The sequence below is a fragment of the Eschrichtius robustus genome, chromosome 12 (genome assembly GCF_028021215.1).
Source record: "Eschrichtius robustus isolate mEscRob2 chromosome 12, mEscRob2.pri, whole genome shotgun sequence".
In the NCBI taxonomy this organism is placed as follows: domain Eukaryota; kingdom Metazoa; phylum Chordata; class Mammalia; order Artiodactyla; family Eschrichtiidae; genus Eschrichtius; species Eschrichtius robustus.
In genome coordinates this window covers 69768569-69794753 of record NC_090835.1, presented here as the reverse complement: position 1 = coordinate 69794753, position 26185 = coordinate 69768569, and the positions used below count along the sequence as shown (strand labels likewise).

Below are 26185 nucleotides of genomic sequence, written 5' to 3'. Positions count from 1 at the left end.
AAACCTCAGGATAATTAGAGGGTGAAACAGGTATCTGTTCTATCAGTGTAGTTCAGTTTCATAACAGACTGCTAGCATGTAAAGCAAGCTATGCCTAGCAAGAAGCCACAGCATCTCTGACATTTTAGAGACAATCCTGAAACTTCTGCTTTTGTGGCCTTGCTCTGGGCAGTGGTACAGCCCAGGTTATACATTTTTGAGAAAGACTATTCTATCGTAGCACTGGCAAACCACCAAGACCTAGACATGGGTCTGAATTGAGAATGTGCCCCAACTAAATCCACTCCACAGTTCTTGAGATTGTCTGGGCTACTTAGTACCATTAAGTCAACCAAACCTGGCCCATGGCTAGCAGTTGACTTATAACTGTACTTTTTATATCAATAAGGTCCTTTTTAAAACTGCTGTTAAATTACTTGCTTTATTTTTTGTCAGTGAAAAATTAATATAGCCCCATCACTCACATGCTGTCCTTCTGTACTGGTTGACACTTATCCTGAGGAAATCACTTTTTCAGTCCCTCTCAAACACTGTTTACAAGACGTTTTCTTGTTATAGGGGACATGTGCCTTTTCCTGGTTGGTGAATGCTAACCTGCTGGTCAATATGAGTAGCTCCTGACTCCATTTATACTTAATCTTTTTCTGATGTTCTATAGACCTAGGAATTGGGAACTCTCTATCTGGGACAGCTTAGTAAGTGCTTTCCAAAGCAAAACTTTTAAAAATGTACTTTTTACCAAACACTGAAGAGTTATAGGTAGAAAAATGTCTGAATTTTTTTGGTTTTGATTTTAGATACAGAATCGTAATTTCTAGCCATGTGAAGTTATAAGTTATTCATGTTCATCTCATGAATAATTTAATAACTTAGAATCACCTTAGATATGCCCCTCTCTGAGCAAAAAGAGAAACTTAAGAGAGCTGAATTACTGATTGAAGGATTGGGGAGTACAGGGCTTGGAATAATCCACATATTGATATTAACTGAGTTTTTGCAGTTTTCCTGCTCCATTTTATTAAGGTACAGGTGTGAAAGGAAAGCTTTTTAGGAATAATCTTAGACAATTTTTTAAATAATCATTTGCAGGTTTTCCAAGAAGAAAAAATTACTTAAAATTGAGCCAAATAGCAGTAAACTTCCTAAACGTCTTTTTTTTTATGCTTTCATAAGCTTTCCTCTTTTTCTTAGGCCTTTGAACTGGCCACAGGCGACTATTTATTTGAACCTCATTCAGGGGAAGAGTACACTCGAGATGAAGGTAAGTCCCCTCAACCAAGGATGTCTGTGCACGGTGGCTAATGTAATTTGCTAGTACTGAAGAGCCTTAGTCTTCTTAGTGTGCTAAGTATATATAAGTCCCAGAAAAGATAGAAATATAAGACATTTTATATTAAGTATTAGGTATACTAGATATTTTATAATAGATATTAAAGAATTCTATATAAGGATTAGAGAAGAGACCACAATTGGTTAAACTAAAACTTGTATTGGGTTGGCCAAAAAGTGCCTTCGGTTTTTAAGTAAAAATAAAAGACACATTTTTCATTTTCACCAAGAACTTTATTGAACAACATACTCACCCTTTTGTTCCACTACCTTCTGCCATTTTTCAGGCAACTTCATAATTCAGTTTTCCCAAAACTTTTATCTTTTTGAGCAAAGAACTGTTCCAGGTGTCTTCCAGGGGATTGAAATTTTTTCCATTAGAAGAATTTTATAAAGATTGAAATAAATGGAAATCTGAAGATGCAATGTCTGGTGAATGCGGCAGATGAATCAGAACTTCCCAACCAAGCTGTAACATTTTTTGCCTGGTCATCAAAGAAACATGTGGTCTTGCGTTATCTTGATGGAAATTATACATTTTCCGTTGACTAATTCTGGACGCTTTTCGTCGAGTGCTGCTTTCAGTTGGTCTAATTGGGAGCAGTACTTGTTGAAATTAATCGTTTGGTTTTCTGGAAGGAGCTCATAATAGAGGAGACACCCTTCCAATCCCACCATGTACACAACATCACCTTCTTTGGATGAAGACCAGCCTTTGGTGTGATTGGTGGTGGTTCATTTCACTTGTCCCACGATCTCTTCTGTTCCACATTATCGTACAGTATCCACTTCTCATCGCCAATCACAATTTGTTTTAAAAACGGAACATTTTCATTACATTTAAGTAGAAAATCGCTTGCAGAAATACGATCGAGAAGGTTTTTTCGCTTAACTTACGTGGAACCCAAACATCAAAGCATTTAACGTAACCTAGCTGGTGCAAATGATTTTCAGCGCTTGATTTGGATATTTTGAGTATGTCGACTGTCTCCCGCGTGGTATAACGTTGATTGTTCTCAATGTTTCGATTGATCATTGTCAACTTCAACTGGTCTGCCTGACCATGGAGCATCATCCAGCGAGAAATCTCCGACATGAAACTTCGCAAACCCCTTTTGACACATTCAGTCAGTCACAGTACCTTCTGCATACACTGCACAAATCTTTTTTTGCGTTTCAGTTGCGTTTTTACCTTTCTTGAAATAATAAAGCATAATATGCCGAAAATGTTGCTCTTTTCACAAAAATTCACCAATTTTGATAAGTCTTTTTTTTTAAATGCACACTGGTAAGACAAGCTGTCACATACAATCTAACAAAATTGTTTCGAATGAAGTTAAAGACAACTAAGTGCTACTAGAGCCATCTTACGTAAAAACCCGAACGAACCTTTTGGCCAACCCAATATTTGCCAGGTTTCTTATAAAACATCTAGTCATTTTCCTTCCTGTGTAAATCAGTGATTCATTCGTTACCCAGTTGGGATCTACCTGTTCATCAGCTTGTTGCCCAGTTAGCTTGCAACTTTATTTGGAAGTCGATTTTAACAGATACACACTACTTGAATGCAGGGAATATATCCTATTTGTCTATATAAATTGTACAACATTTGGCATTCTTTTTTCTCCTTTCTGAAAATTAAAGCTGTATTTTTCTTTTTAAATGATACTAACATTTAGAATTCCATTTTAAAACAAAATATTATTGATTTATATTTTGCAATACCAGTGGGAAAAGCCCAAGGTGTCAGATGCTCTGAGAGGCTGTGAAAGCAGACAACTAAATGTGTGATGATTTTTTTTAAATCATGGTGGCATTCAAGTAACTAGATGAAATAATAATGTGAATAAAAACAGTTTATTAAAGGAATGTTTTACCTTCTTTATTATACAGTTTTGGCACTTTTATTTTCAGGATTAATGGGGATTACTTTGAGAGCGCACTACCAGTGTACCCTCCCAATGTGGAAAATATGTCTTTTACTTTCTGTGCTTTCCTTGATTCTTTGGGAAGTTAGGTTCTGTGCTTTATGGAACCAACAATGCTATTTCTCAAACTGGTCCCCTGGGATGTCAAAAGGCAATGTTAGTAAGGCCTGCTGATATTCCTAATAAGTACTATTTGAAAAATGCTCTGCTAACTAATCACCATAGCCATATGCCTGTTTTAGTGGGTACAGTTTGGACATGTTTTCTGTATATAAGCCCCTTTTACTGTAATTACTACCTGTGTACACACTTGATTTTTCCCTGTTATCTGCTTGCTTGGATTCCCTATAAATAGTGTGTGGTACAGACTCATATAGTGGCTAGAATTACATTGTACAGGATCTTATGCTACCACACCTGAAAATTGAAATGTATATGAAAAGACTCAAGTAAGGGAAAAGGGAGAACCAGTTACCCTAGATATTTATATCCTAATTTATTCCCTCCTATTCCAGCCCTTAGATAAAACCTCAGATTACTACTGTTTGGCCCATAGGAGCAGGAAAAAGCAAACCCTATCCCCTGGCTAGTGTATGCATAGTGTTACAAGTCATGGTAAGACTGGGGCCTAAGTAGCATGTCCTCTGTTATTAGGGACATTCCACAACCCTAAATCTTGGAATAATAGTTGATAATTTTGCCTGTCAGATACATTAATCCTGTGATTAATTGATAAGCCGGAGATAGGTTGCTGGAATTTCAAGTAATATAACAATTTTAAGGGAAAAATAATTCCTTGGTATAGGAAAAATATTAAAAGAACCAATACTTTACTTGGAAGTTTACAGTAAGACAAATTATAGTCTCATTTATAATTAATTTATACAAAGATATTTACTTGCAGATCCTGCCTAAAATTGGCAGAAATTTTTTGGCAGCCAAATACTTGTTACCAAACCATAAATTCAGTAAAAACTGCCCAAAAGTTATAGTGAATTCATAAATATAAAGTTCTTTTAAAATGACACCACTGAGTCCTTTACATGAGAAACAGATATGACCTGAAACCTTCACAAATTCCCCGATAAGTGTATGTCTCTAGCATATTATTTTCCTCTAAGATACATTATTGGAAGTTTTAAGTGGTTCCTTTTGACCTGGATTTTGTAACTACAGGCTTAAAGTCATTTTTAAAGCTGTTTTGTGGCTAGGAGCCATCACTTTTTAAAGCCTCTTCATATTTTTACTTTTTGTCACCTGCAGAAAAAGGTAATAGACCTGTCTGTAGGTGTGGATGCTGGCTGGTCCCAGGCTCGTCTCCTGGTGACAGACTGCCCATCTCCCTGGCGGTGCTCACAGTCCATATGCCTGCGGTGACGGCTACAAGGCACTACATGACTTCAACATTTTAGTGGCCAAAGATAGTCAAGTAGCTATACTTTAAATGTTTGTGCTAATTTTTTCTTTAATAATGTGATTTATTAAATTAAAAAACAGACAAAGAAAACAAAAAAACCTCTGGACTAGACATGATAAGGTAGCGGTTTTCATTTGAGTTCTAGCTCTTATTGGCCTTGTGGCTTCAAGTAGGCCGTTCTCCCTGAGGTTCCACTTTTCACCTTTAAAATGGGGTATTAATTTTTGGCCTGTTTTACAGGGTGATTGTGAAAACTCGATCATATGTGAGTGCTTTGTCATGAACATTCTTAAAGTGACATTATTACTCTCTGAAGCCCAGAGCACTATTATAAATGAATGTCTGTCCTAGAATGTCTAAAGCATATTGCTACACTCTTTTAGCTTAGCTGAAGAACCCACCTGGACCTAGATATAGACAAAATAGAAATAAAATATTATAGATAAGCCTCCAAACTCCAGAATGTGACTTGCCAACTACTATCAGGTGACCAACCACCGGAAGTAATTCTTGGCCTTCCCAGTCTTCCCTTGAGTATCCTCGGTTTTATTTGTACTTACTTTTAAACAGCTAGTTCTTGAAAAAGCTATTCATAGAAAAACCTTTTTTACAGCTTGTCCTTGATCCTGTTCTTCTTACCCTTCTATTTTAGACCACATTGCGCACATTATAGAGCTGATAGGCAGAATACCAAGACGCTTTGCCCTCAGTGGGAAATATTCACAGGACTTCTTCAATCGCAGAGGTAGTATTGTTAACATGAGTTTTCATCTAGGCCCCAGGGATGCAACTTCAGGAAGCAGAGCATTCACACCAAGATTGTTTTTAGTTATCACTCAAGTCCCACTGGAGTGGGTACCTGAATTTTAATGGTTTTCTGGATTCTCCATTAGATGGATAGAGTCCTCTTCTTCCCATTTAGGACAGCAAGCAAGCTGAAATGCTTGCTTTATAAAGAGGTGTGCATGCTACTCTTTCTGCCAGTATCTAGAACTGCATTTGTTACCCCTGTTATGTATATCTTTTTTCCCCCTCTTGAAATGTTCAAAACATACAGATCACATTGCATTGATCATAGAACTTCTGGGAAAGGTGCCTCGCAAGCTCATTGTGGCAGGAAAATATTCCAAGGAATTTTTCACCAAAAAAGGTAAAATAAATGTGTTTGTTCCCAAACATTAAGGGGACAAAAGTGTTTAACAATGAAGAGGTAAGTACAGCTTGGGTACGTGTTCTCAACATCTACAGAAGGATGGTCCTACCTTGAATGCTGAGCTGTGACTTAGCAGACCCTGGAGCTAGACTGCCTGGGTTCAGATCCCAGCTGCTCCACTACTTATGTGGCCTTTGGCACAACCTCAGTTTGCTGCTTTATAAATGGAGATTACTTCATATTAAGTTAGTTACTATGTGTATAGTAGCTGGCACCTGGTTGATTACTCCTACTACAGGACTTCTGAAAAATGGGCAGATTTTGCTGAGGCATTTCTATCAAAGGGCAAGTAGTTTCAGCTTTTTAAGGGCAGGACTACATCTCACCTTGTAGTCCGTGATACCTAACACAGTCACTTCAACACATCAGTCATATGAATTAACTTTATACTTTCAATTGCGTAAGTTATGTTATCACTTATTAGTGAAGAAAAAACAAGGTAAAACTCTCACTTCAAATTTTTGCCTAGATAATATATGTTGACGTATTTCAATATGAATTTCTTATGCATTCTAAATAAATTTAAAAGCTTAAGTATGAAACCCTGACCTAGAAGGGACTAGAAAACTGTCTGGCCTTTTTTCCATGGTTCCCCTTTTCCTCACAACGTCTACACTAGTGCTGAGAAAAATCATCTTTCTCAACACTTGACAGCAGGCATCCTCAGAAAATTTCTTAATGTTTCTCTTTGGGGCAGGAAAATGGTGAAGTGCTTCATAGGTTCTTCCTTGTGTGCAAAGTCAAATTAACGGCATGCACGTACCAAGTAGGTAATTAGGCACTCACTGCCCACAGAAGAGACTTCAAATAAGTGTCATGTAAGAAAAAAAATTTAAAGCAGCATTTACCTTAACAAGTCACTGATCATTGACTATCTTTTTAAAAAACCATTGTTTCAAGGAGGCAAAAAGTAATGTTCCAGAATAGTACAGAGTGTGATGCAGCTGTACCTGTAAGTTTATTTGTTCTTTTAGTTTTGTTACTTTTATACGTTTGACATAGTTTTAGCTCTTTGTTTTTTAATTACTGCCTTATTTCGAAGCAACATTTGCTAAACTATTGAGCCAGAAAAAGAGTACAAGCAAATTATTCTTGGTATGTGGTGATAAATTGCCTCTGAACACTGTATAAGACCACGCTGAGTATATAGGCATTTAATATTCATTTTAGTGAATACCTAGTTCCTGATAGGCCTGCCAAATTTGATAGGGACAAAAAATCCTGCAACGGTGGAGAAAAAAATTACTTAAAATTTTTAGGCCCTCGTGAAAAATGGAGACACTTCTTTCCAAGGAATGCATTAGAGAAGAGATGTGCTTTGTGAATGGAGAAGGATTAGATTCTGATGGCAAAATTTGATTCTTTATAGACTATCTGCATTAGTTCCTGGATTTCCACAAAAGGATCTTGTCACTTGTCAATGTTGGTCAGTTTCTTTTGTACTCTCTTTACCGTAGGTGACCTGAAACACATCACGAAGCTGAAACCCTGGGGCCTTTTTGAGGTTCTAGTGGAGAAGTATGAGTGGTCTCAGGAAGAGGCAGCTGGTTTCACAGATTTCTTACTGCCCATGTTGGAGCTGATCCCCGAGAAGAGGGCCACTGCCGCTGATTGTCTCCGGCACCCTTGGCTCAACTCCTAAGCCCCAGCCCAGCACCGCAGCAGAGATCACACGCTGGCCCTCTGCCCCTCCCCTCCAAGCATTTCCCTCTTCCCTTTTCAGGGTGAAGCTCTTCCTTCAAGGGTTTCTAGGGTGTTTTTTGTTTTTTTGTTGAATCCAACATGTTCATTTGGGTTTGCTTATTTGACCCTGTGGAGATCCCCCCACAGCCATTGGGCATCCTAGGTGAATTTGGCCTTGATTGGGTTCTGCCAAAGACTAATGGACTAAAATGTGAAACAGCCTCTCACCCCTGTACCCTTGTCTTTCCATTAGGACATCCTTTAAATTATAAGCATCCTTTTAAAAAGAGCTATGAAGATGTATGAGCTCATCCTTTTATTCACTGACTCTAAGAGTCAAATTTTCTAGTGCATATCCTATTGCCAGCATAAGGATGAGAAGGGGAAAGGGTATTACTTCTGTGTACAGCAGAGACATGAAACTTGCTGTATCCAGGCTGCATCCTCTTCCTGGATTATTTCTGTTGTTTTCTATGTTCACATTTTTTTCTGCGACTTTTAAACTGCTATCTTTTTAAATGAGCTGTATAAACACCAAATTTGGGTACCATTTTATCACTGTTCAAAGCACTGTCAAATTCCTTTCATCCTTTAATAATTCTGAGATCCTCGAATCTTCAGTCTGATTTTTGATGGAAACAAAAATGGAACCACTGACTAGTAATTTCTTCAGAACCACATATATTCTGCAAACTGTCCTTTCCTATGTCTCTTCTGTACCCTACCAGCAGAGTTACTTTGATTGACTGTTTGTTTTGTTTTTTGTTTTTGTTTTTTAATCCCTGGCTGGCACTTTACTCATTGCACTTGAGTTTATTGCCCCATAACTAAAGAATTCAGGATGACTCTAGAAAGGAAAACTGGATTTCAGAGATTTCCCATCTGAGAAGAAACTGTCCTAGAGTTCTCGGTTCTTTTACAAACAGTCCCCAACTTTTATTTACAGCTTTTTCTTTACCTTGTCCAGAATTCAGCCTTGAAGCAGTTTCCCCCTACGGCTTTGCCTTTCTCATTTTCTCAGAGGCTTCAGGTCTTAAATGAAATCCCAGGATACAAGAACCAAGGGGAGGGGGTGGGATGGCACTTTTTTCATTGTTGTTTATTTTGAGAGTTGTAGGGGTTTTTTTTCTCTTTTTGTTTGGTTTAAGGTTAGCCATTCTCTGCTGCTATTTCTTTGTATAATGTAAGTTTTAAATTTTGAGATGTTTGAAATGTACTTGAGGCTTTTTTTTTTTTTTTTTTTTTAATGAGAAAAGGCTTTGTGAATCTTATTTTATTTAGGATGGGCCTCTCCTAGACTTGCCCTAGACATTACATATATTCCTCGGGTCATATTGAAAAGCAAAAGAGGGGCAGGATTGGGGTCACAGCTGCTTGTTCTGCACGGACCAAGTGGGCCTTGGGGGTTACAGCATTCTCCAGAAGCGGCTACGGGACTCTGATTTACAGAAAGCCAAGGAGGTGCAACTTGAGGCTCTACTAGCAAAGCACCGATGAGGCTGTTAGGTAGCCAGCTTCCTATTCAGGAGATTGGAATCTAGATTCTGTCATTTATCTACCAACAAAGGCAAAGGAAAAAGTGGTGCAATTATGCAATCCATTTAACTCGTAAACATATTACCCTGAATAACTGGCCAGCCATTCATCGGATCCTTGATGGATAGTTCTGAAATCAGACATGTTCCTATAGAAAGAATTTTAAGTGAGGCTGTTCTATGCACCTATCAAGAATAAAGAAAATAGATTGTATCAAACAACGGCAGGGAAAATCCTTCAGCAATTCTAATCCACTTTGGCTTTTCAGCGATATATACATCTAAAGCAATACCAGACTAGAACTGAATTCTTTTTCTATGCTGTAAAATCACAATTGTGGAATTACAGGAATTCTGGTGATGACATTAAGGTGAACTAACCAAACACACACACAAATAGAAGGCCCTGTTTTAACAACTGACATGAAGAGAAATTTTAATAAGAGAGAACCTGTAATTTTTTGGAAATGTTTTCGCACCAAATAAGGGCTTTTCCTCTATCACTTAAGGAGCCAGATGAATTAAAAGCCGTAGAAAGAGGCAGCTGTAGAATTTGATCTTCCAAACACCCCGTGTACCTTTCCTGAACTCAATCATAACATTGTCAAATTGCCAGGATCTCACTAAAGGATTTCTATTTGCTGTCAGTAAAAAATAAAACCCCAAACACATTTTTATTCTTTCTACTGGTTGCATTGTCTGTTTTCTTTGTAAATGCAGTACAATAAACAAATTATTTAATAACCTACATGTTTCCAGGAGATTTCTGTTTATTTGTTGCCCAAGTTGATCTGACCTAGCTTCAGAATGGAGGAAAGGGTTGGTTGAGTTGCTTTTTGAATTTAAATATGCCATGAAACTGTATAACTTCAACACATGCCATTTTGTGGCGTTTGTAGCTTTGCTTCTATCTTTAAATTGGGCGTGGGGTGGGATTTAACAAAGTACATCTTGGAAAATTCTAAGAAAATTGTTATTCCCTACATTTGATACCATTTTTGCAGTATTTGTGGGTTGCTTTTTTTCCCCACAGATCACAAAGTGCAAAATGTCAGAGTTTTGTGAACTCAAAGGCAGTGGACTGATGACCATTATTATACATAGGTTTTCATATACTTGTCTCATTCACCCCTCAGTATAAATTCTTAGAAATGGAATGGCTGGGGCAGAGAGTAAGCATGTTTTTAAGGCTTTTAATAAATGTTCCCCAACTTAACGTGGAGAACAGTTGGACTGTTTTGCTATGACCAACAGTGTTTGAATGGGCCTATTGTAATCTCACTCATTTTATTCCTAATAGCCAGTTTGATTGCCCCAAAAGGGGAATATCTTGTTTTAATTTGCATATTAGGTGACTAGTGAAGTCAGAAGCTTGTTTCATGGGTTTTATTGGCCATTTGTAGTTTTTGGTTATTAGCCTACAATTACCCAGCTTTCTTTTGGCATGCTTCCCTATTTGATGATTTGGTAACATTTTTGTCATTTTTCCATCACATTTTCCAGTTTTTAATTTGCCTTTCATTTTTATTTGTGGAATTTTTTGGCTGCGTTGGGCCTTTGTTGCTGCACACAGGCTTTTCTCTAGTTACCGTGTACAGGCTTCTCACTGTGGTGGCTTCTCGTTGCGGAGTACGGGCTCTAGGTGCGCGGGCTCAGTAGTTGTGGCACGTGGGCCCTAGAGCCTGTGGGCTTAAGTAGTTGTGTGTGGGCTCTAGGGCGCATGGGCTTCAGTAGTTGTGGCGCACGGGCTCAGTAGTTGTGGCTTGCGGGCTCTGGAGCACAGGCTCAGTAGTTGTGGCACACAGGCTGAGTTGCTCCGTGGCATATGGGATCTTCCTGGACCAGGGATTGAACCCGTGTCCCCTGCATTGGCAGGCGAACTCTCAACCACTGCGCCCACAGGGAAGTCCCTATTTATGGTATTTTTAATGTTATTCATAAAAAGTCCTCCAGCCATGAACTACATAAACTGGTTATTTTTGTTTTAATTGAGCCATGCTTAAGACATACATAGTGTGTTCATACTGTAGTGTTGACTAGAATGTAACGTGTTTAAAAAACAACCAAAAAAAATTAAATTGGAATTCATCAAACCAGTATGTTCATCAGACTGATGAACCTAGGCAGTCCCTCTAAGCTTTGTGTTAAATGTATGGACCTTGAACTCAGGGTTTTGGAAAACTTAAGTTCTAAGGGAGCTTGTAGCTATCTCAAAAGAACTGTCAAACTGAGGTGGAGTTACCGCCCTGAGTGTCCACAGGGAGACCATTTAGCTGCTCCAGAGCAGGCCCAGGTTACAAATTGACTTCATTACTGCTCATTCTTTTATTTTTGACGCCTGTAAGAGTCTTCTAGTTTGGCCTTGTAAGGAAAGTGATTTGCTCTTAAGAGTATCACAAAAAATTGATGATTTATTGATAATAGAATTTAAACTTATATTTGCTCTGTAAATAAGGTCTTATGACGCCAGGGAAGTTTCAATAGTCCTTTGTGTTTTGCCCACCAATTTGGTGCAGTTGGAGTTAGCAAAGCATTGATAATTTACAGCTCTTTCTCAGTCTTCAAATCAATATGAAAAGATATGTAAACTTACAATATATGAACCTTGAGACCTACTGAGGAGGAAGTTTGTTTTTATGTCACTGAAGTCTTGTTTTTAAAAGATGGAATTTTAAAACTAAAGTGATAAGCATTTGTCTTTTAAGTCCTTGTGCAAATATTAATCCACACCAAGTCCTTATGATATCAGAAATATCTCAGTTAAAAAAAAAACAATTTGAGATCATTTTGTGTTTAGAAGTTTTAACTAAGTAAGCAAGTTTACATTAGTACCTACTCTGTTACTGACTGTACCATTCCTTGTAAAGGGATGAGGGTTTTCAATACATAGATGATCAATCTGATTTTATATCCTCCCCAGTTCAATTTTTTATCATAATCTTCTCTTTTGTCCTTAATTCATATCTAGTTGTTGCCCATTATAATACAATAACAAGCCTTGCCCTCTATTTGGCAGAACTGGATTGTGTTATCAGTGTATCAGCTGCCTGCAATTTGAGCTATGTTCATAGAAGTTGTGCCCTTAAGACATTTCATTGGTTGCTTTGGATTTACTAAATATAGAGGAAAGTATGGTCAGTGTTGGAAATTAGTGGACCCTACTATAAATCCTTGAGGTTAGATAGCAAAAGTGGGATGAGTTTGAGGGTTAGGGCCCTTCATCTTCAGCAATTTATTACAAAACAAACATGTATCCATCAACATGTAAGGTTACTAGAATCTAATCTTTGTTCCAGTAAAGCATTCTAGTAAATGCCCATTTCAGCAGAAAATTAATTATGAATAACTATGAGAAACAACTTTTTAAAATACTCCAATGATTCTCACCTCCTGGTATTCACACACTTGTGCAATTCCCTCACCTTTATCGTGGGCTGGACTTTGTGACTGTTCTAACAATCAGATTAAGGCAAAAGTAGCAGGATGTCACTTAGATTCGGTTACAAAGGGTGCTTCTGTCTGTGCACCTGCTCTTGCTCTGTCTTGGAAGACTTGCTCTGGGGAAGCAAGTTGCCAGGTGAATAGCCCTTTGGAGAGGCCCTCAGCCAGCAAGGAACTCGGGCCTTCGGCCCAACAACCTGTGAGAAGTTGAGTCCTGCAGACAACCACTGAGCTTGGAAGCGGATCCAACACCTTAATTGCAGCCCTGTGAGAAGCCTTGAGGCAGAGACACCTAGCTAAGCCTTGCTGATTCCTAACCCACAGAAACTGAAATGTTTTAAGCCACTGAGTTGAGGGGTAATTTGTTATGCAGCAACAGGTAACTAATACAGAGATGTAAGATAATGAAAGCATTTAGGAAAGACACCCTTCTGGTTCACGTTTCGGATGTAAATGATAAGGCCTTCTTACCTCTCTTGACCTGCTCAGTGCTAGCCACTGGTAAAGCTTGGGCATCACAACCATTCCTGTGCTCCAGCCCAAGGCAGAGGAAGGAGTAGAGTAACTCAACTTGGTTTAGAGGAGTGCTGGTTTTATTAATTTTTCTGTATACTTTCAAAGATGATATTTGAGGCATCTTTAAGAATTTAAAGGTAAAGCCACTTGAAAAGGGCTGATAAGCAGTTATTAAGTGTCAGCCAAAATCATTACTTGATTGGAGAGGTTGAATTCTGAGTTTCCTTGAAGATAAAGCAGAAGGTGAAACGCTGAGTCATGTGACTCAAACAGATTTCAGATCATCCCCAGCACTGGTCATTAGTAAACATCCACTCCTGCTTTGGTGAAACTCACTGTTCTTGAGAGCAAGGTGTAGGCTATTGGCATATGCACCTTAGGCCCCCCAGAAGCTTCTGTGGACCACCGTGGTTGCCATTTCAGAAATATTTTGAAGTTAGGGAGGCTTTTAGAAATTTTTCTTTTGCCTTTTGTAAAAAGTAAAATTACGAGAAATAACTGAACAAATAAATCTATCTAGAAAAGTCACAAAGCTACAGAATTGTCCAAATTCTGTCACTCATCCATTCATCAAGCTTGCATAGGGAATTCCCTGGCGGTCCAGTGGTTAAGACCTCTTTTACTGCCGTCGGCCCAGGTTTGGTCCCTGGTCAGGGAACTAAGATCCCACAAGCCGCGCAACCAAAAATAAAAATAAAAAATAAATAAAATTTAAAAGCTTGCATAAAGTAGATGCCTGACAATGAAATAATTTTATCAGCACAAGAAAACATGAAAGTGATCGTTCTTAAATCCCATTCTAATAGTCCCTGTCATCAACAACTGGGACAATGCTGGGATACTCATACCTAGCCTATCTGGAACAATGCTGGGATACTCATACCTAGCCTATCCAAACTGGAGAAGAAACACTGCACTCACTGGGCAGGTTGTCAGAGTGCACTGGTTAAAAAGCATCTTTTAAACCAGTGCACTCTGAATAATCCCTGCAGCCCAGAATAAGAAGCCTGTTTTCCGTGTCACTGCTGGTTGATCAAGCAACAAGATCCATTACGGTTTTGTTCGACATTTACCCACTTTCTACCTGTGAGAAAACAGCACCCACGTTTTCTCTTTACTGAGGAAACAGACAAAAGACCAGAAAAAAGCACCTGTTCTTCCTGGATCATTCACTGCAGATAATCAACAAAACCCTGTTTCTATTGCAATACATACCATCCTCAGGGCAGGGAACAGCCTAAAGAATCTAATCTTTGTCTTGGCATTTGCTACAATGAGGTATTACCTAAATTGAGTTCCCCTCTAGAGACTGGTAAAAGATTCACCATTTAATGTACCAAATCCAAAGTTGTTTTTTTTTGTTTTCTTTACAGGAGAGTTCATCTATTACTCTTAACAAATTACTTGGCCACAAGTAACAACTTTCCAAAACTGGTAGCCCATTCTGACTGGGTCAGTGTGGACACTGAAAAAATGTGATTTTTGGTTCCAAAGGGAAAAAAGAATTTAGTCTCGAAAGTTTTTAGATCCTAAGGTCACCCAATCCTGATGGATTCAGGTTCCGGTGACCTCTCCATTCCTTACCCATCTCTGAGCATCAATAAGAAAACAAACCTGAAAAGAAAAAAGCAAAGGACCCCCTAAACCTCAACCTGAAATGATCCAGCATGCTTAAAGCCACCTCTTCTTCATCGCCCTCTTAGAGCTGGGTGTCAATTTCTGGGTGCTTTCAAACAAGTATCCTCAGTGAATTAGACTGTCAGGGACTCACCTGGGAGGCCCCTAGACATAGACTCATCCTGCTCTCATTTTACTGAGAGGCCTCAAGAGGGTAAAGCAATTTGCTGGTGTGAAAGGATAGGAAGAGAAAGTGGGTCCCCAGTCAGGAGAGTTAAACACATGTCTCTGAACATCTTGGATGTGGTCGCTGCAGTTCTTCCTCGCTGGAGTTTTCCGGATACAGTAAGAGGTCTTGTCTCAGGAGATTGTCATCCTATAATGAAAGGCTTCAGGGTTTCAGGCCTAGAGCAGCAGATACAGGGAAGCATGGAAGGAACAAGTTTCTGTTTCTGAAGAATTTGATTCCCTCATTTTCCACTGTCAGGGAAATAGATGACCTGTGGTATTAAAAAAAAAAAAAAAAAAGATTGCAAGATTATAGAACTTGACATTTTTTAAGCCAATAAAAACACAAAACTTCCCCATGTATGCTCACATTTTGATTCAGTTACTCCAGACATGCAAACTTCCTCACTAGTATATAAGATAGTATCAATGTCCCTCAAGTAAAAACTCATAAATGTCTTTTAAGATGTAAATAAATGTAGTGCAAGAAAAAGAAAAAAGCAGACAGCTGTAGTTAGCTTTGATTCAGTAATTCCACTCCAGAATTTATCAACAGGAGCAAAAAGTTATCTATGATAGCAGTGCTAAATGCCTAACTAAGGTCTCGTTTAGCAATGAAATGGTACACCAGTGCTGTGGAGTTTGTGGCCTTCAAAAACTTCAGTAAGGAACATGGCAAAAACACGAGAAAACGTTTATACTCTAATCATTTACTACTCGAAGTGTGACCCCTCCCCAGCAGTGTATCACTGGGGAGCTGGTTAGAAATGCAGTGCTTGGCACCACTGCAACTGAATCAGTCTGAATTTTAACAAGATCCTCAGGTGAGTTATGCACATTAACGTTTAAGAATCGTAAGTGTGTGTGTGCGGGGGGAGGGCGATGCTAATCTATCATTATTCAAAAAAGTATGTCTGTGTGGTCAAGGATGGGAAGGTTCTTAGCAAAAATTATCAATAAAATAGTTTAAATGGAGATAATCCCTGTGACCCACACGAAGTGCCTGGCCTGCTGTAAGTCCTCAATAAATGACAGCTATCAGGGAGGTGATACTGTTGTGGGCTATTCCTTCTCTTCCTTCCTCCATCCCTCCCTCCTCCCCCACCCTTTCCTTCTTTTTAAAGGTGTTCCTTCATGTCCTTGTTAAATCACATTTTAGAAACTGAAATGACAATAAGGAAATTAACATGTGTTTCGTTTTCAACCAGACATTAAAATTGGTTAAATTCGTTTTTTGCTTCAGCTATCAGGGAGCAGGGAGCTAAATTTAATACTCAATACACTAATTCTATTAGCCTAGCTTTCTGTAATATTTGTTTTCTTCTCTGTGACTTTTATTTTCTATTGTATTAGGTTTTCCACTATGTCTCTTAAAATCACTTAAACTTCTTTCTGAAAATAAGGGTCCAAATGACAATAATGACTTCTAAAAACAGTCTGTTCTTGTTTGCCAGGCTCCACAAAAAGATGAGTTTATGAAACCACCCGCCTGTTTTAAATTATTTCTTCTCTCCCTGTGCTTTTACCACTTCTCAAGACACAAGTAAAACTAAAGGGTTCCTGTTTGCCCCTCAGTGAAGGTCTCAGATGCCATCCAGCTCCTGCCCCCTCCCACCCCACCCCCACCCCCCTACCCCCTCTCTCCCTAGGCCCTACAGCCTAGCCTCATGAGTCATTCTGCGAGCCCACAGCACTTCCAAAGGAACACAGACCACCCTCCAATCAAATTACGCACCAACACTCCTGTTGCTTCAGACTTCCTCTGCGATAAAAAAAAAGAGAACAGTATGTGTTTACAACCAAGCCTTGTTTTCAGGATAATTCCCTGCACACTATTCCCTCTCCAAACTAGTTCAGATTCCTCTTATTCACTCTCAAGAAAGCTTGCACTTTTTGTTCATAATGTTTATCAGCTTGTGATTCCATCTTGCATGATTGTCTCCCTTACTAGACTTAAGGTCCAAATGTAGACTTCCTCCCTCACTGTACCCCCTGGACCTAAAGGTGTCGGTGGTCAGCTGGAGCACAGGTCCTATTATTGGCTGGGCAGATGGATGATATAAAGAGTGGAGATACTGGAAAGACAGAAGGTGGAGAGAACTAACATTTATTCATCACCTAAAATATGCAGGTATTGTTGGTGCTTTATATACACTATCTAATCCTCAGCACAATCTTTTATTTTTTTTATTGAGGTATAATTTACTAACATAAAATTTACTCATGTAAAGTATACAACTTGGTGGTTTTTAGTGTATTCACTACATTGTGCAACCATCACTACTATCTGCTTCTAGAACATTTTCATCACCCCAAAAAAACCCTGTGAACTTTAGCGATCACTCCCAATTCCCCCCTCTTCCCAGCCCAGGGGAAATACTAAAATTTACTTTCTGTCTCTGTGGATTTGCCAGTTCTGAACATTTCATATAAATGGGGTCATACAGTATCTGGTCTTTTGTATCTGGCTTCAATGTTTCCTTCCACACTGTAGCAATTAACAGTACTTCATTCCTTTTTATGGCTGAATAATAACTTATTGTATGGATATACACATTATGTTCTTTCAGTCATTAGATGCATGACTGTTATGCTACTATGAACATGTGTACAAGTTTTTGTGTGAACATATGTTTTCAGTTTTCTTGTGTATAAACCTAGGAGTGGAATTGCTGGGTCACATGGTAACTCTGTGTTTAATCATTTGAAGAACTGCCATTCTGTTTTCCACAGCAACTGCACAATTTTACATTTTCTATAGCAATGTACAAGGATTCCAATGCCTCCACATGCTCATCAGTACTCGTTATTGTTCATCTTTTTTGTTACAGCCATCCTAGTGGATGTGAAGTGATATCTCATTGTGGTTTTGATTTGCATTTTCATAATGACTAATGATGTTGAGTGTCTTTTCAGGTGCTTTTTGGCCATTTGTATATCTTCTTTGAAGAAAAGTCTATTCAAATCCTTTGCCCATTTGGGACTTCCCCGGTAGTCCAGTGGTTAATACTCCACGCTCCCAATGCAGGGGGCCCAGGTTGGATCCCTGGTCAGGGAACTAGATCCCGCATGCCGCAACTAAGAGCCCGCATGCCACAACTAAAATCCTCACACGGCAACAAAGATCCCGTGCGCTGCAACGAAGACCCGGCGCAGCCAAATTAATTAATTAATTAATTAAAACTGTATACTTTTTTAAAAAAAATCCTTTGCCCATTTAAAAAATTGGGTTATTTTTTATTATTGTTGAGTTGTAGGAGTTCTTAATATACTCTGGATACTAGAATTATTATTATGACTTGCAAATATTTTCTCCCAATCTATGGGTTGTCTTATCACTTTCATGATGGTGTACTTCGAAGCACAAAGTTTTCAATTTTGATGAAATCTAGTTTATTTTTTTCTTTGGTACTTGTGTATTAGGTGTCAAATCTAAGAAATCATTGCCTAATCCAAGGTCTCTTCTAAGAGTTTTATAATTTTATATCTTACATTTAGGTCTTTGATCCATTTTGAGTTAATTTTTGTATATGATGTGTGGTAGGTGGCCCAACTTCATTCTTTTGCATGTAGATATCTGGTTGTCCCAGCACCATTTATTGAAAAGACTATTCTTTTCCCCATTGAATGGTCTTGGGCACCCTTGCTGAAAATCAGTTGGTTGTAGATGTTTGGTTTGATTTCTGGACTCTCTATTTTATTTCATTGATCTGTATGTCTGTCCGTATGTCAGTACCACACCGTCTTGATTATTGTATCTTTCTAATAAGTTTTGAAATCAGGACATGTGTGTCCTCCAACTTTGTTCTTCTTCAAGATGGTTTTGGCTATTCTGGGTGTCTTGCATTTCCAACTGACAAGCTGATCCTAAAATCAAAAAGCCAGCTGGGATTCTGATAGAAATTGCATTAAATCTGTAGATCAGTTTGGGGAGTATTGCCATGTCAGCAATATTAAGTCTTCTGATCCATGAACATGGATGTTTCCATTTACTTAGGCCTTTTCTTTAAACAATGTTTTTTTAATTTTCATGTACATTTCATTTACTTTTTTGTTAAATTTATTCCTAAGTATTTTATTCTTTTTGTTGCCATTGTAAATGAAATTTTTTTTAATGTCATTTTCAGATTGTTCATTGTTAGTGTATACAAATACATTTTTGTATATTGTTCTTATATTCTGCAGCCTTGCTGAAGTTGTATATTAGCTTTAATAGTTTTTTAGTGGCTTATTTAGGATTTTCCATATACAAAATCATGTCATCTGCTAATAGAGATAGTTTTTCTTCTTCTTCTCCAAAGTAGATGTCTTTTATTTCTTTTTCTTGACTAATTTTCCTGGCTGTAACCTCTGGTACAATCTTCAGTAGAAGCGACAAGAGCAAACATCCTTATCTTGTTCCTGAGTACAATCTTGTGAAGCAGGTATTTTTTACAAATGAGGAAAAACCTGCCTCCTACCCTCTAACGAGGGGAAAGAGGCTCAGATCAGGAAATGGATATACGGAGAACCCCCAGGCTACTCTAACCCAAGGGGGCTAGGCGCCCACAATCTGCAATCCAGGAGCTGTCACATCTCTGCCCTAACCTGCCTTTCCTCCTTCCCCAACAACTCATCCCCTTTGCTCCCCTGTTGTTCCTCTCTCCACCTAGCAAACTCCCCTGTTATTTCAAGACCCAGCCTCAGTGCCACCTATGGGAGGCCACACCTAGCTCCCCAAGCTGGACCAGGGCTCTCTCCCCCGTAGGCCCTGAGAGTGCAGGGGGACAGGGGGACACTCTTCTATCACAGACAGCCTCTGCCACGTAGGTCTGTCAATGCCTTGTCGCATGCCAGCCTGCAACCCTCCACTGGCCCTTGGCCTCTGCGACAAGGGCTGTGTTTGACTGGTCTTGGTGTCCCCACCCTTGGCCAGTGGCCAAACCTCAGGCACCTGGCAGAGAGGAAGCCTCACCTCCCTGGGGTAGAGAGAATTACCTTTTCCATCAGCCTTATAGTCGTCAGGCAGCAGCTTATCCTGGCGGTAGCCCAGCACAAAGGCCAGGAAGGAGAGGATGAGGGCGTCTCCAATGCTGAGGATGGCCAGCATGAAGGCCCAGCGGATGGTGCAGTGGCCCAGTGTGTATTTGCCGGTCTGCTCCCCACACATGCGCCGTACCTCACTTGAGTCCCAGCCATCTGGGTAGACCAGGCAGCCAATCATCAGGCCTGTGGCTGAGGGGGCAGGAGGGGTACAGATGGTATCAAGCTGGGTGTGCTCGCCTGCTGCCTCCCACCTTGCACTGCTGTCATCGTGTCACCTCCCTTCTTCTCTTATTAACAGCCTTGAGAGGCACAAGGGGCAGCTCCTGCCATCCTTCTTGTAGAACACGGGGGAGAAAACTGAGGCTCCAAGAGCTAAAGCTACTTGCCCCTGGGGGCCAGTGGTCAGGGGTGGAGGCGGAGAGAAGAGCTCCTCAGCCCAGGGAGGTTCTGCCACAGCACCAGGCCCTCAGCTGTGCCCCTCACTTTGGACTTGACAAGGCGCCTGGCTTCAAAGTCCTCCCAAAATCTGGTCCCAGCCCAGAGAACTCATCACTCCTAAGATATACATTTGTTCATACTCCAACATCTCTGAAATAAGTGTAATAACAAAGCTTTAGGCTATAATTTGATTAGAAGTATTTTTCCTTTTTACAGCACATAGAATAATGGTGTGTCCTACAACTCAGGTATCTTAGATTGAATGAATACAGGAAGTTTTCCAGCCCCATCTCTGGCTGCTTCCTTCACGAACCTTCCATTCAAGCAAACAGGTCTCCACACTATTACCCACTACAGAACAGTGCAGTTGTCCACACTTCCCTGAATGTGTTTAAAGTGCTGATTCCCAGGTCAGGGCTGGGTTCAGGAATCCCTGTCTTTAAAAGCACTCTTCTGGGTGATTCTCTCAACAGGAAAAGCTGGAAACACTAGGGAAGGCTGCCTGGATCTCAAGCCCAGCTCTTCACTAACTAGCTGTGTGACTCAGAGCAAGCTACTTAAGTTTTCTTGCCTCAGTTTCCTCATCCGTAAAATGGGAATAATAATAGTATCTACCTTTTGGATTGCAGCAAGGTTACAATGAGTTAATATTGGAAAAGTGCTCAGAAGGTTGCCTGACACATAGTTGGCATTTCCTGAGTGTTAGCTAGTATGCCACACTGTGCTTTCATTGATTTAGCATTGACAGCCCAAAATTTCATCTTCCCCGCCTTCCCTCCACTACTCCCACACCCTCCCACCAAATTTCCACCCCAACTTAGCTGCCCAGACAGGTACATATTCCTGGGATGTGACTGGGGCAACCCAAGGACAACCACCAGGCAGGCAGGGGGTGCCTTCCTTCCCTTGTCTGTGCCGCTTTCCCACCCCTGGCCCTCCTTTCACAGGCCCGGAGTCTCTTTAGTCCCAAAGCTGTGCCCTACCTGGGAGCCCCATGGAGAAGCACCTTGCAGGACCCAAAGTCACCAACCTGGGGCTCCACTTGTTCTTGCAAGGAAAGTTAGCAGATCAAACAAAGCAGAACAAAGTGTAAAGATCAAGGATCCCACCTCCCCACCTAAATGTATCAACCGTCCTTGTTTTTTTCTAAGAGGAGCTCATTTACATACTTATAGATTACAAAATACTTCATGTACCATTTTTCTCTTGATCCTTACCACAGTTCTGTGAAGTAGGCCATGTATTAATATCCCATCTTCAGATTAAAAGACTGAGGTCTCAGAGAAACCAAGTGAGTTGCCCAGTCATTTAGCGATGGCAGAGCCAGGACCTGCAATCATGGCTCCTGACTTTCTTGACTTCAAAGTTAATTCCCCCAGGCTCCCAGACTGACATCTCTCCAAAGAGCTGAATGTATTTAGTGGTGACATTTCAGACTTAGTGACAAGCAGGAAGATCCTTAGGATGGAGGAGGGGGACCCTCCCAGAGCTCTTTGGTAAAACCTGTGCTCTTCCCCACTTGGTGTGTGACAAGTCCTCTGGTACCTGGCATGGCCCCCTTCTCCTTCTATAGCACCTCCCTACAGGGGTTCAGAAAAGAGCCCAGGGCCTCCGACTTGGAAACAGGTTGTTACTATGGGTACCACAGCCCTCTAGGAGCACCCCACCCATCTACCTGGGCACAGTGGGGGTCCACCCCGTCGTGGTGTCTCAGGGCTCTACATAGAGGCCAGCAGGGTATTCTCAGGCAAGTTTACTTACCCCTTCTGACTTCCAGTCTCTCATCTGGAAAATAAGGATAATAATACGTGACTCGGAACAGGGTTATGAGGACCATGATCATGTATAGAAAGTGCTTACTGCAGTGTCTGGTACATGGTAAGTGGCCAATTAATGTTAGTTGTTGCTATTATTATTGGCATTGAAGTCAGATGGAAGCAACCTCGATGGATGTGGCTGTCATTAGAGCTGTTTACAAGTATTTCAGGTACATAGTAGGATTATACTTCCTCGCCTCTCTCCCTTGAAGTTCGGCAAGTTCTTCAAAATTCCTTCAGCTAATAAAATGTGAGCAGAAATGCCGCGTGCTTTTCCAGGCCAGAGCATTTAACTGCTGATGGAGACTTTCCAGAGCTCCCTTTCCCTTCGCAATGATGACAGCCAGATGACAGCTGATGCTCCATCAGTCTGGGCTCTGGAAGAGCACAGTGAGAGCAGAGCCCTCCACTGATCCTCAGTGAGCGTGTACCATCATCAAGAAATAAACCTTGGTCATAAGCCACTAAGATTTGGGAGTTGTCTGTTACTGTGGCATCACCCCATCCATCCTGACTGATAAAGTTGTTTTGTGTTTTTCGTGTTTACTGAGCACCTACCATGTGTCAGGCACCGTGCAAGGTGTTTTACACGCATTATAACATCCCATCCTCGCAAGAACCCTGTGATGGGGGTACTGTTGCTACCTTCTACAGATGAGTTTAATAGAACTCAGACAAGCAAATTGCCCTACCTGTGTTTTTAGGATCTGGGACCACGTTCTGCCTACACCTGGCATCCAGAAGCTCAGTTAACTTTGTTAAGCTACAGCCCCACACTGCCCCATTCATCAGTCCTCTTTCCCCTCTCCTGCTCCCTTCCCTGGCCCCAGGCTTCTTGGCAAGGTTAAGATAACTGGTTTAGGTCTCTTCAAATGGAGGACTCTCCCAGCGGCTGGCTGTGGGGCACACCTCCTCCTCATCCCTCCCTTTGGCTCATCTTCCCTTCCCCAGCACGGAAGAATGGAACATGACACCACCTTTGCTCTCTCCCCCAACGTAAATGTTTCATGGGATGGCACCTGGCCACCTCTGCTATCGGTGTCTTCAGCTCCATGACCCAGACAGGGTCTGACTCAAATGGCCTGGTGACCCCTCCCCTACCCAGGCCCTCCCAGCACTGCCTGTTCAGCAAATGGCACCTGTTGCAGGAGGTTGGGGGAGTGGGACAGTGGAGAGAATGAGAGAGGGAAGGTTGTGTTTCCAGCATCCCATAGCTCTGATATGGAGGACCAGCTGGCAAGCGTGCCAGGGTCCATTCTACTCCTCTTTGTCTCAGAACTGCTAAATCTTCATTCTCCCTTCTTCCTCCCCACTGTCCACTGAGACTTAGCCTCATCCCTGCCCCAGCCTCTCCCTCATCATATAGAGGGAGTACAGAGAGAGGGAGAAGGCAGGGGGATTGGGGAGGCAGCTCTGGAACCAGGTAAGTAGCCTGAGTACAAGATTCAGAGTCGAAGGTTCTGTCCCTCACTACCTGTGTGCCAAAAGACAAGTTACCGGCTAAGAGCCTCGTCTGTAAAACAGGAGGAAAACCCCCCTCACTGTGTCATGATGAGGCTCCTCCAGATGATACATGTGAAAGTACTTTACAAATCATTACATTTATGTAAATGTGTGCCTCAATAAAAAATGTCTTTGGAATACAGCTAGTTCTTGGGACTCACTGCCTTTATTCTATTTCCTTTGTTGCCAGATGATCTGCTGCAGCCTTGGCTAAGTCTTATCTTCTCTCTCAGTCCCAGATTCCTCCTCTGTAGTTGGGGGGAGGATGCTATAGCTCTCTAGGGTCCCCTCCAACTCTGACAGTCTTGAGTCTACATGTTTGGTTGTATGGGATTCTGATCCCTACTCCCTTCTCCCTGTTAACACTGCTTCTCATTCTAACCAATGATGTCAAGATGATTTCACTCTAGCCTGCAGTCCCTAACAAGGCTCCTGGACATTTCCCTAGTATGGACAGTCTGTGTGTGGTCCTTGGAGAGGGGAGGGACCAAGGGCTGCAGGACAAGGTCTTAGGCATCCCTTCCTGGGCTCTAGAGGAGAGCAGGACCAGCTGGCCCAAGGACCCAGTGGCCTGCCTGGGGCCAGGAGCAGGAAAAGGGGGACAGGGAAGGCCTTGCCTCTGAGCACCACCAGTAGCCACCTACCCCACATAGTTCTAAAAGACCCTATTCCCCTCCCCCATCACAAAATATCACTTCCACTTGCTGCCTCAAATGCTCACACTTGCTGCATCAAGTATGGAATCTTATAATTAGGGAACAAAGACCTTCACTCTACCATTAGTGACTTGCTCCTGGGCAAATCATTTCCCCTCTCTTGACCTCAGTTCCTCATCTACAAGAAGAGGAGGTTGAACAATTTGATCTCTAAGGTCTTTTTGGTCTCAGCCATCCTAAGACTCTCTAATTACTCTTCCAAGGCATCTGCAGAGCATTGAGTATGGCTGCGCTATAAAGGAGGACAGCTGGGTAGGAGGCTCAGAGACTCCACAGAAGGTGGGATGGTGGGCCCCTGCCTGCCCTCCCGCTATCCCTCCTGCTATCCCTGCTCACCCGCAGCCAGCTGCATCCATGCGCAGATCTTGTAGACAGTGGCCGTGTTGCAGACAAAGAACAGGCTGAAGCAGATGATGGAGCCAATGATGAGGAACATGGCCAAGGCCACAAAGAACATGGCAGTCTTGAAGGCTCTAGAGGGGATGGAGGAGAAGTCCAGCGGGCCACCCTTGCAGATAAGCTCAGACGACAGCACGTTGCCCACGCAGTAGGAGAAAAGGCCAAAGTAGCCTGCCTGGGGTGTGCTGACGCTGTCACCGATCCAGTAGGGCTGGATGAAGAGCGCCATGACCAGCACGGAGAAGCAGATGGTGAGTGTGCCCCACATCACACCTACAGCCCTCGAGTTCCGCACATAGTTGGTATGGTAGATCTTGGCTGCCTCCTGGGCAGGCAGCAACTTCACCATGGTGAGGGCACTGGGTCCTGGGCTGGGGACTTGCGGGCTGGAAGTGGCTTTGCAGATGGATGGAGGCCCAGAAGTGGGTCACCCCTCAGCCGGGTTTGGGGAGAAGGCGGAGGTCAGGGCACAAGGTAAGGCTCCCTCCAAGGTAGAAGAAAGAGGACCAATAGGACAGGGAAGATGACCTTGGCCTCTTCAGGGGAAGCTTGTCCAGGTGCCTGTGTCCCCTCTTGCTCTAGCCGGGCTGTCTCCTGTCTCCTACCTCCTCTCAAACCCGCCGGGGTCTCGAGCCTGCTGGCGCCGCCCTGCCCCACCCCCACCGCCAGCGGAGAGCACCAGAGAGCTCCGCCCCCTTCGCGCGGCCCGGCTCCTCCTCCCTCCCTCCTCCGATAGCACTGTTTTCAGCACCGTGGCCAGCGCCTCGGGACTCGGCACAGGACGGTGCAGAGTGGCCGACCTACCCACTGCACACCCCCGCCACTGGGAATCAAGGCCCCTCTTCACCCTCCTGAGCAGGGAAGGCAAGAATTGAAGGCGTGAGGCTGCGGTTGTCACATTCCTCTCGCTTGGTTTCCAGCCGCAAAACCGATTCTTGAGCGCAGTCCATATCCCATCCCACCGCTCCCCGGCTCCCTAGTCATCCTCCCGGAACCTCCAATCCCCCGGAGGCCAGCAACGCCTTCCGGGTCACTGGTTTCTCGTCCCTATCATTCAATCGACAATTACTAAGAGCCTACTGCGTACTACGCCCTATGTTGGAGGATATCTTCCCTCAGCAAGAACCATAGAATAAAAAGGACAGGGCACCTGCTCTCAAGGACCGTGAGGTATTTACATATATGTAAATATATGTGTATTTGCAATGCAGACTGATAGGGTGATAATAGAAGCTACAAAGTAAAGAACAGTTCTTATGAGCCTTCTCAGACCTTAACATATGCTTTTTGTTCAATACAATGTCTTTCTCCTCTTGTTTATATTTTTGTTGCCTATTTCTTTTTTTAAATTCATTTTTTATTGAAGTATAGTTGATTTAC

At 41.8% G+C, this 26185-nt stretch overlaps 2 protein-coding genes across 5 annotated transcripts in view; one reads left to right on the top strand and one right to left on the bottom strand.

The window, feature by feature from the left end:
* The window catches only part of SRPK1 (SRSF protein kinase 1), a 92212-nt gene extending 82386 nt beyond the window's left edge, over positions 1–9826 (top strand). Inside the window, exons 14-17 of one of the 4 annotated variants that reach the window (XM_068557373.1) lie at positions 1192–1261; positions 5327–5419; positions 5732–5824; positions 7345–9826. In XM_068557373.1, the coding sequence (XP_068413474.1) occupies positions 1192–1261; positions 5327–5419; positions 5732–5824; positions 7345–7529 (441 nt within the window). In that variant the 3' untranslated portion in view covers positions 7530–9826. The other 3 variants (XM_068557374.1, XM_068557372.1, XM_068557375.1) reach the window with 3 other exon arrangements.
* A 9789-nt stretch (positions 9827–19615) lies between these two features.
* Positions 19616–25154, bottom strand: LHFPL5 (LHFPL tetraspan subfamily member 5). Its single transcript, XM_068559183.1, has 2 exons — positions 24743–25154; positions 19616–20121 (listed from the first exon to the last, which is right to left on the bottom strand). The coding sequence occupies exons 1-2, from the start codon at positions 25152–25154 to the stop codon at positions 19616–19618; spliced, it is 918 nt and encodes a 305-aa protein (XP_068415284.1).
* Between the last annotated feature and the right edge of the window lie 1031 nt (positions 25155–26185).

Bases quoted from the DNA above. Each gene is read 5' to 3' on its own strand.
- LHFPL5 (XM_068559183.1), bottom strand. From the start codon at position 25,154: ATGGTGAAGTTGCTGCCTGCCCAGGAGGCAGCCAAGATCTACCATACC. The intron at 20,122-24,742 runs GTGAGCAGGGAT...CTGCCCCCTCAG, and splicing joins ATGGATGCAGCTGGCTGCGG to CCACAGGCCTGATGATTGGC.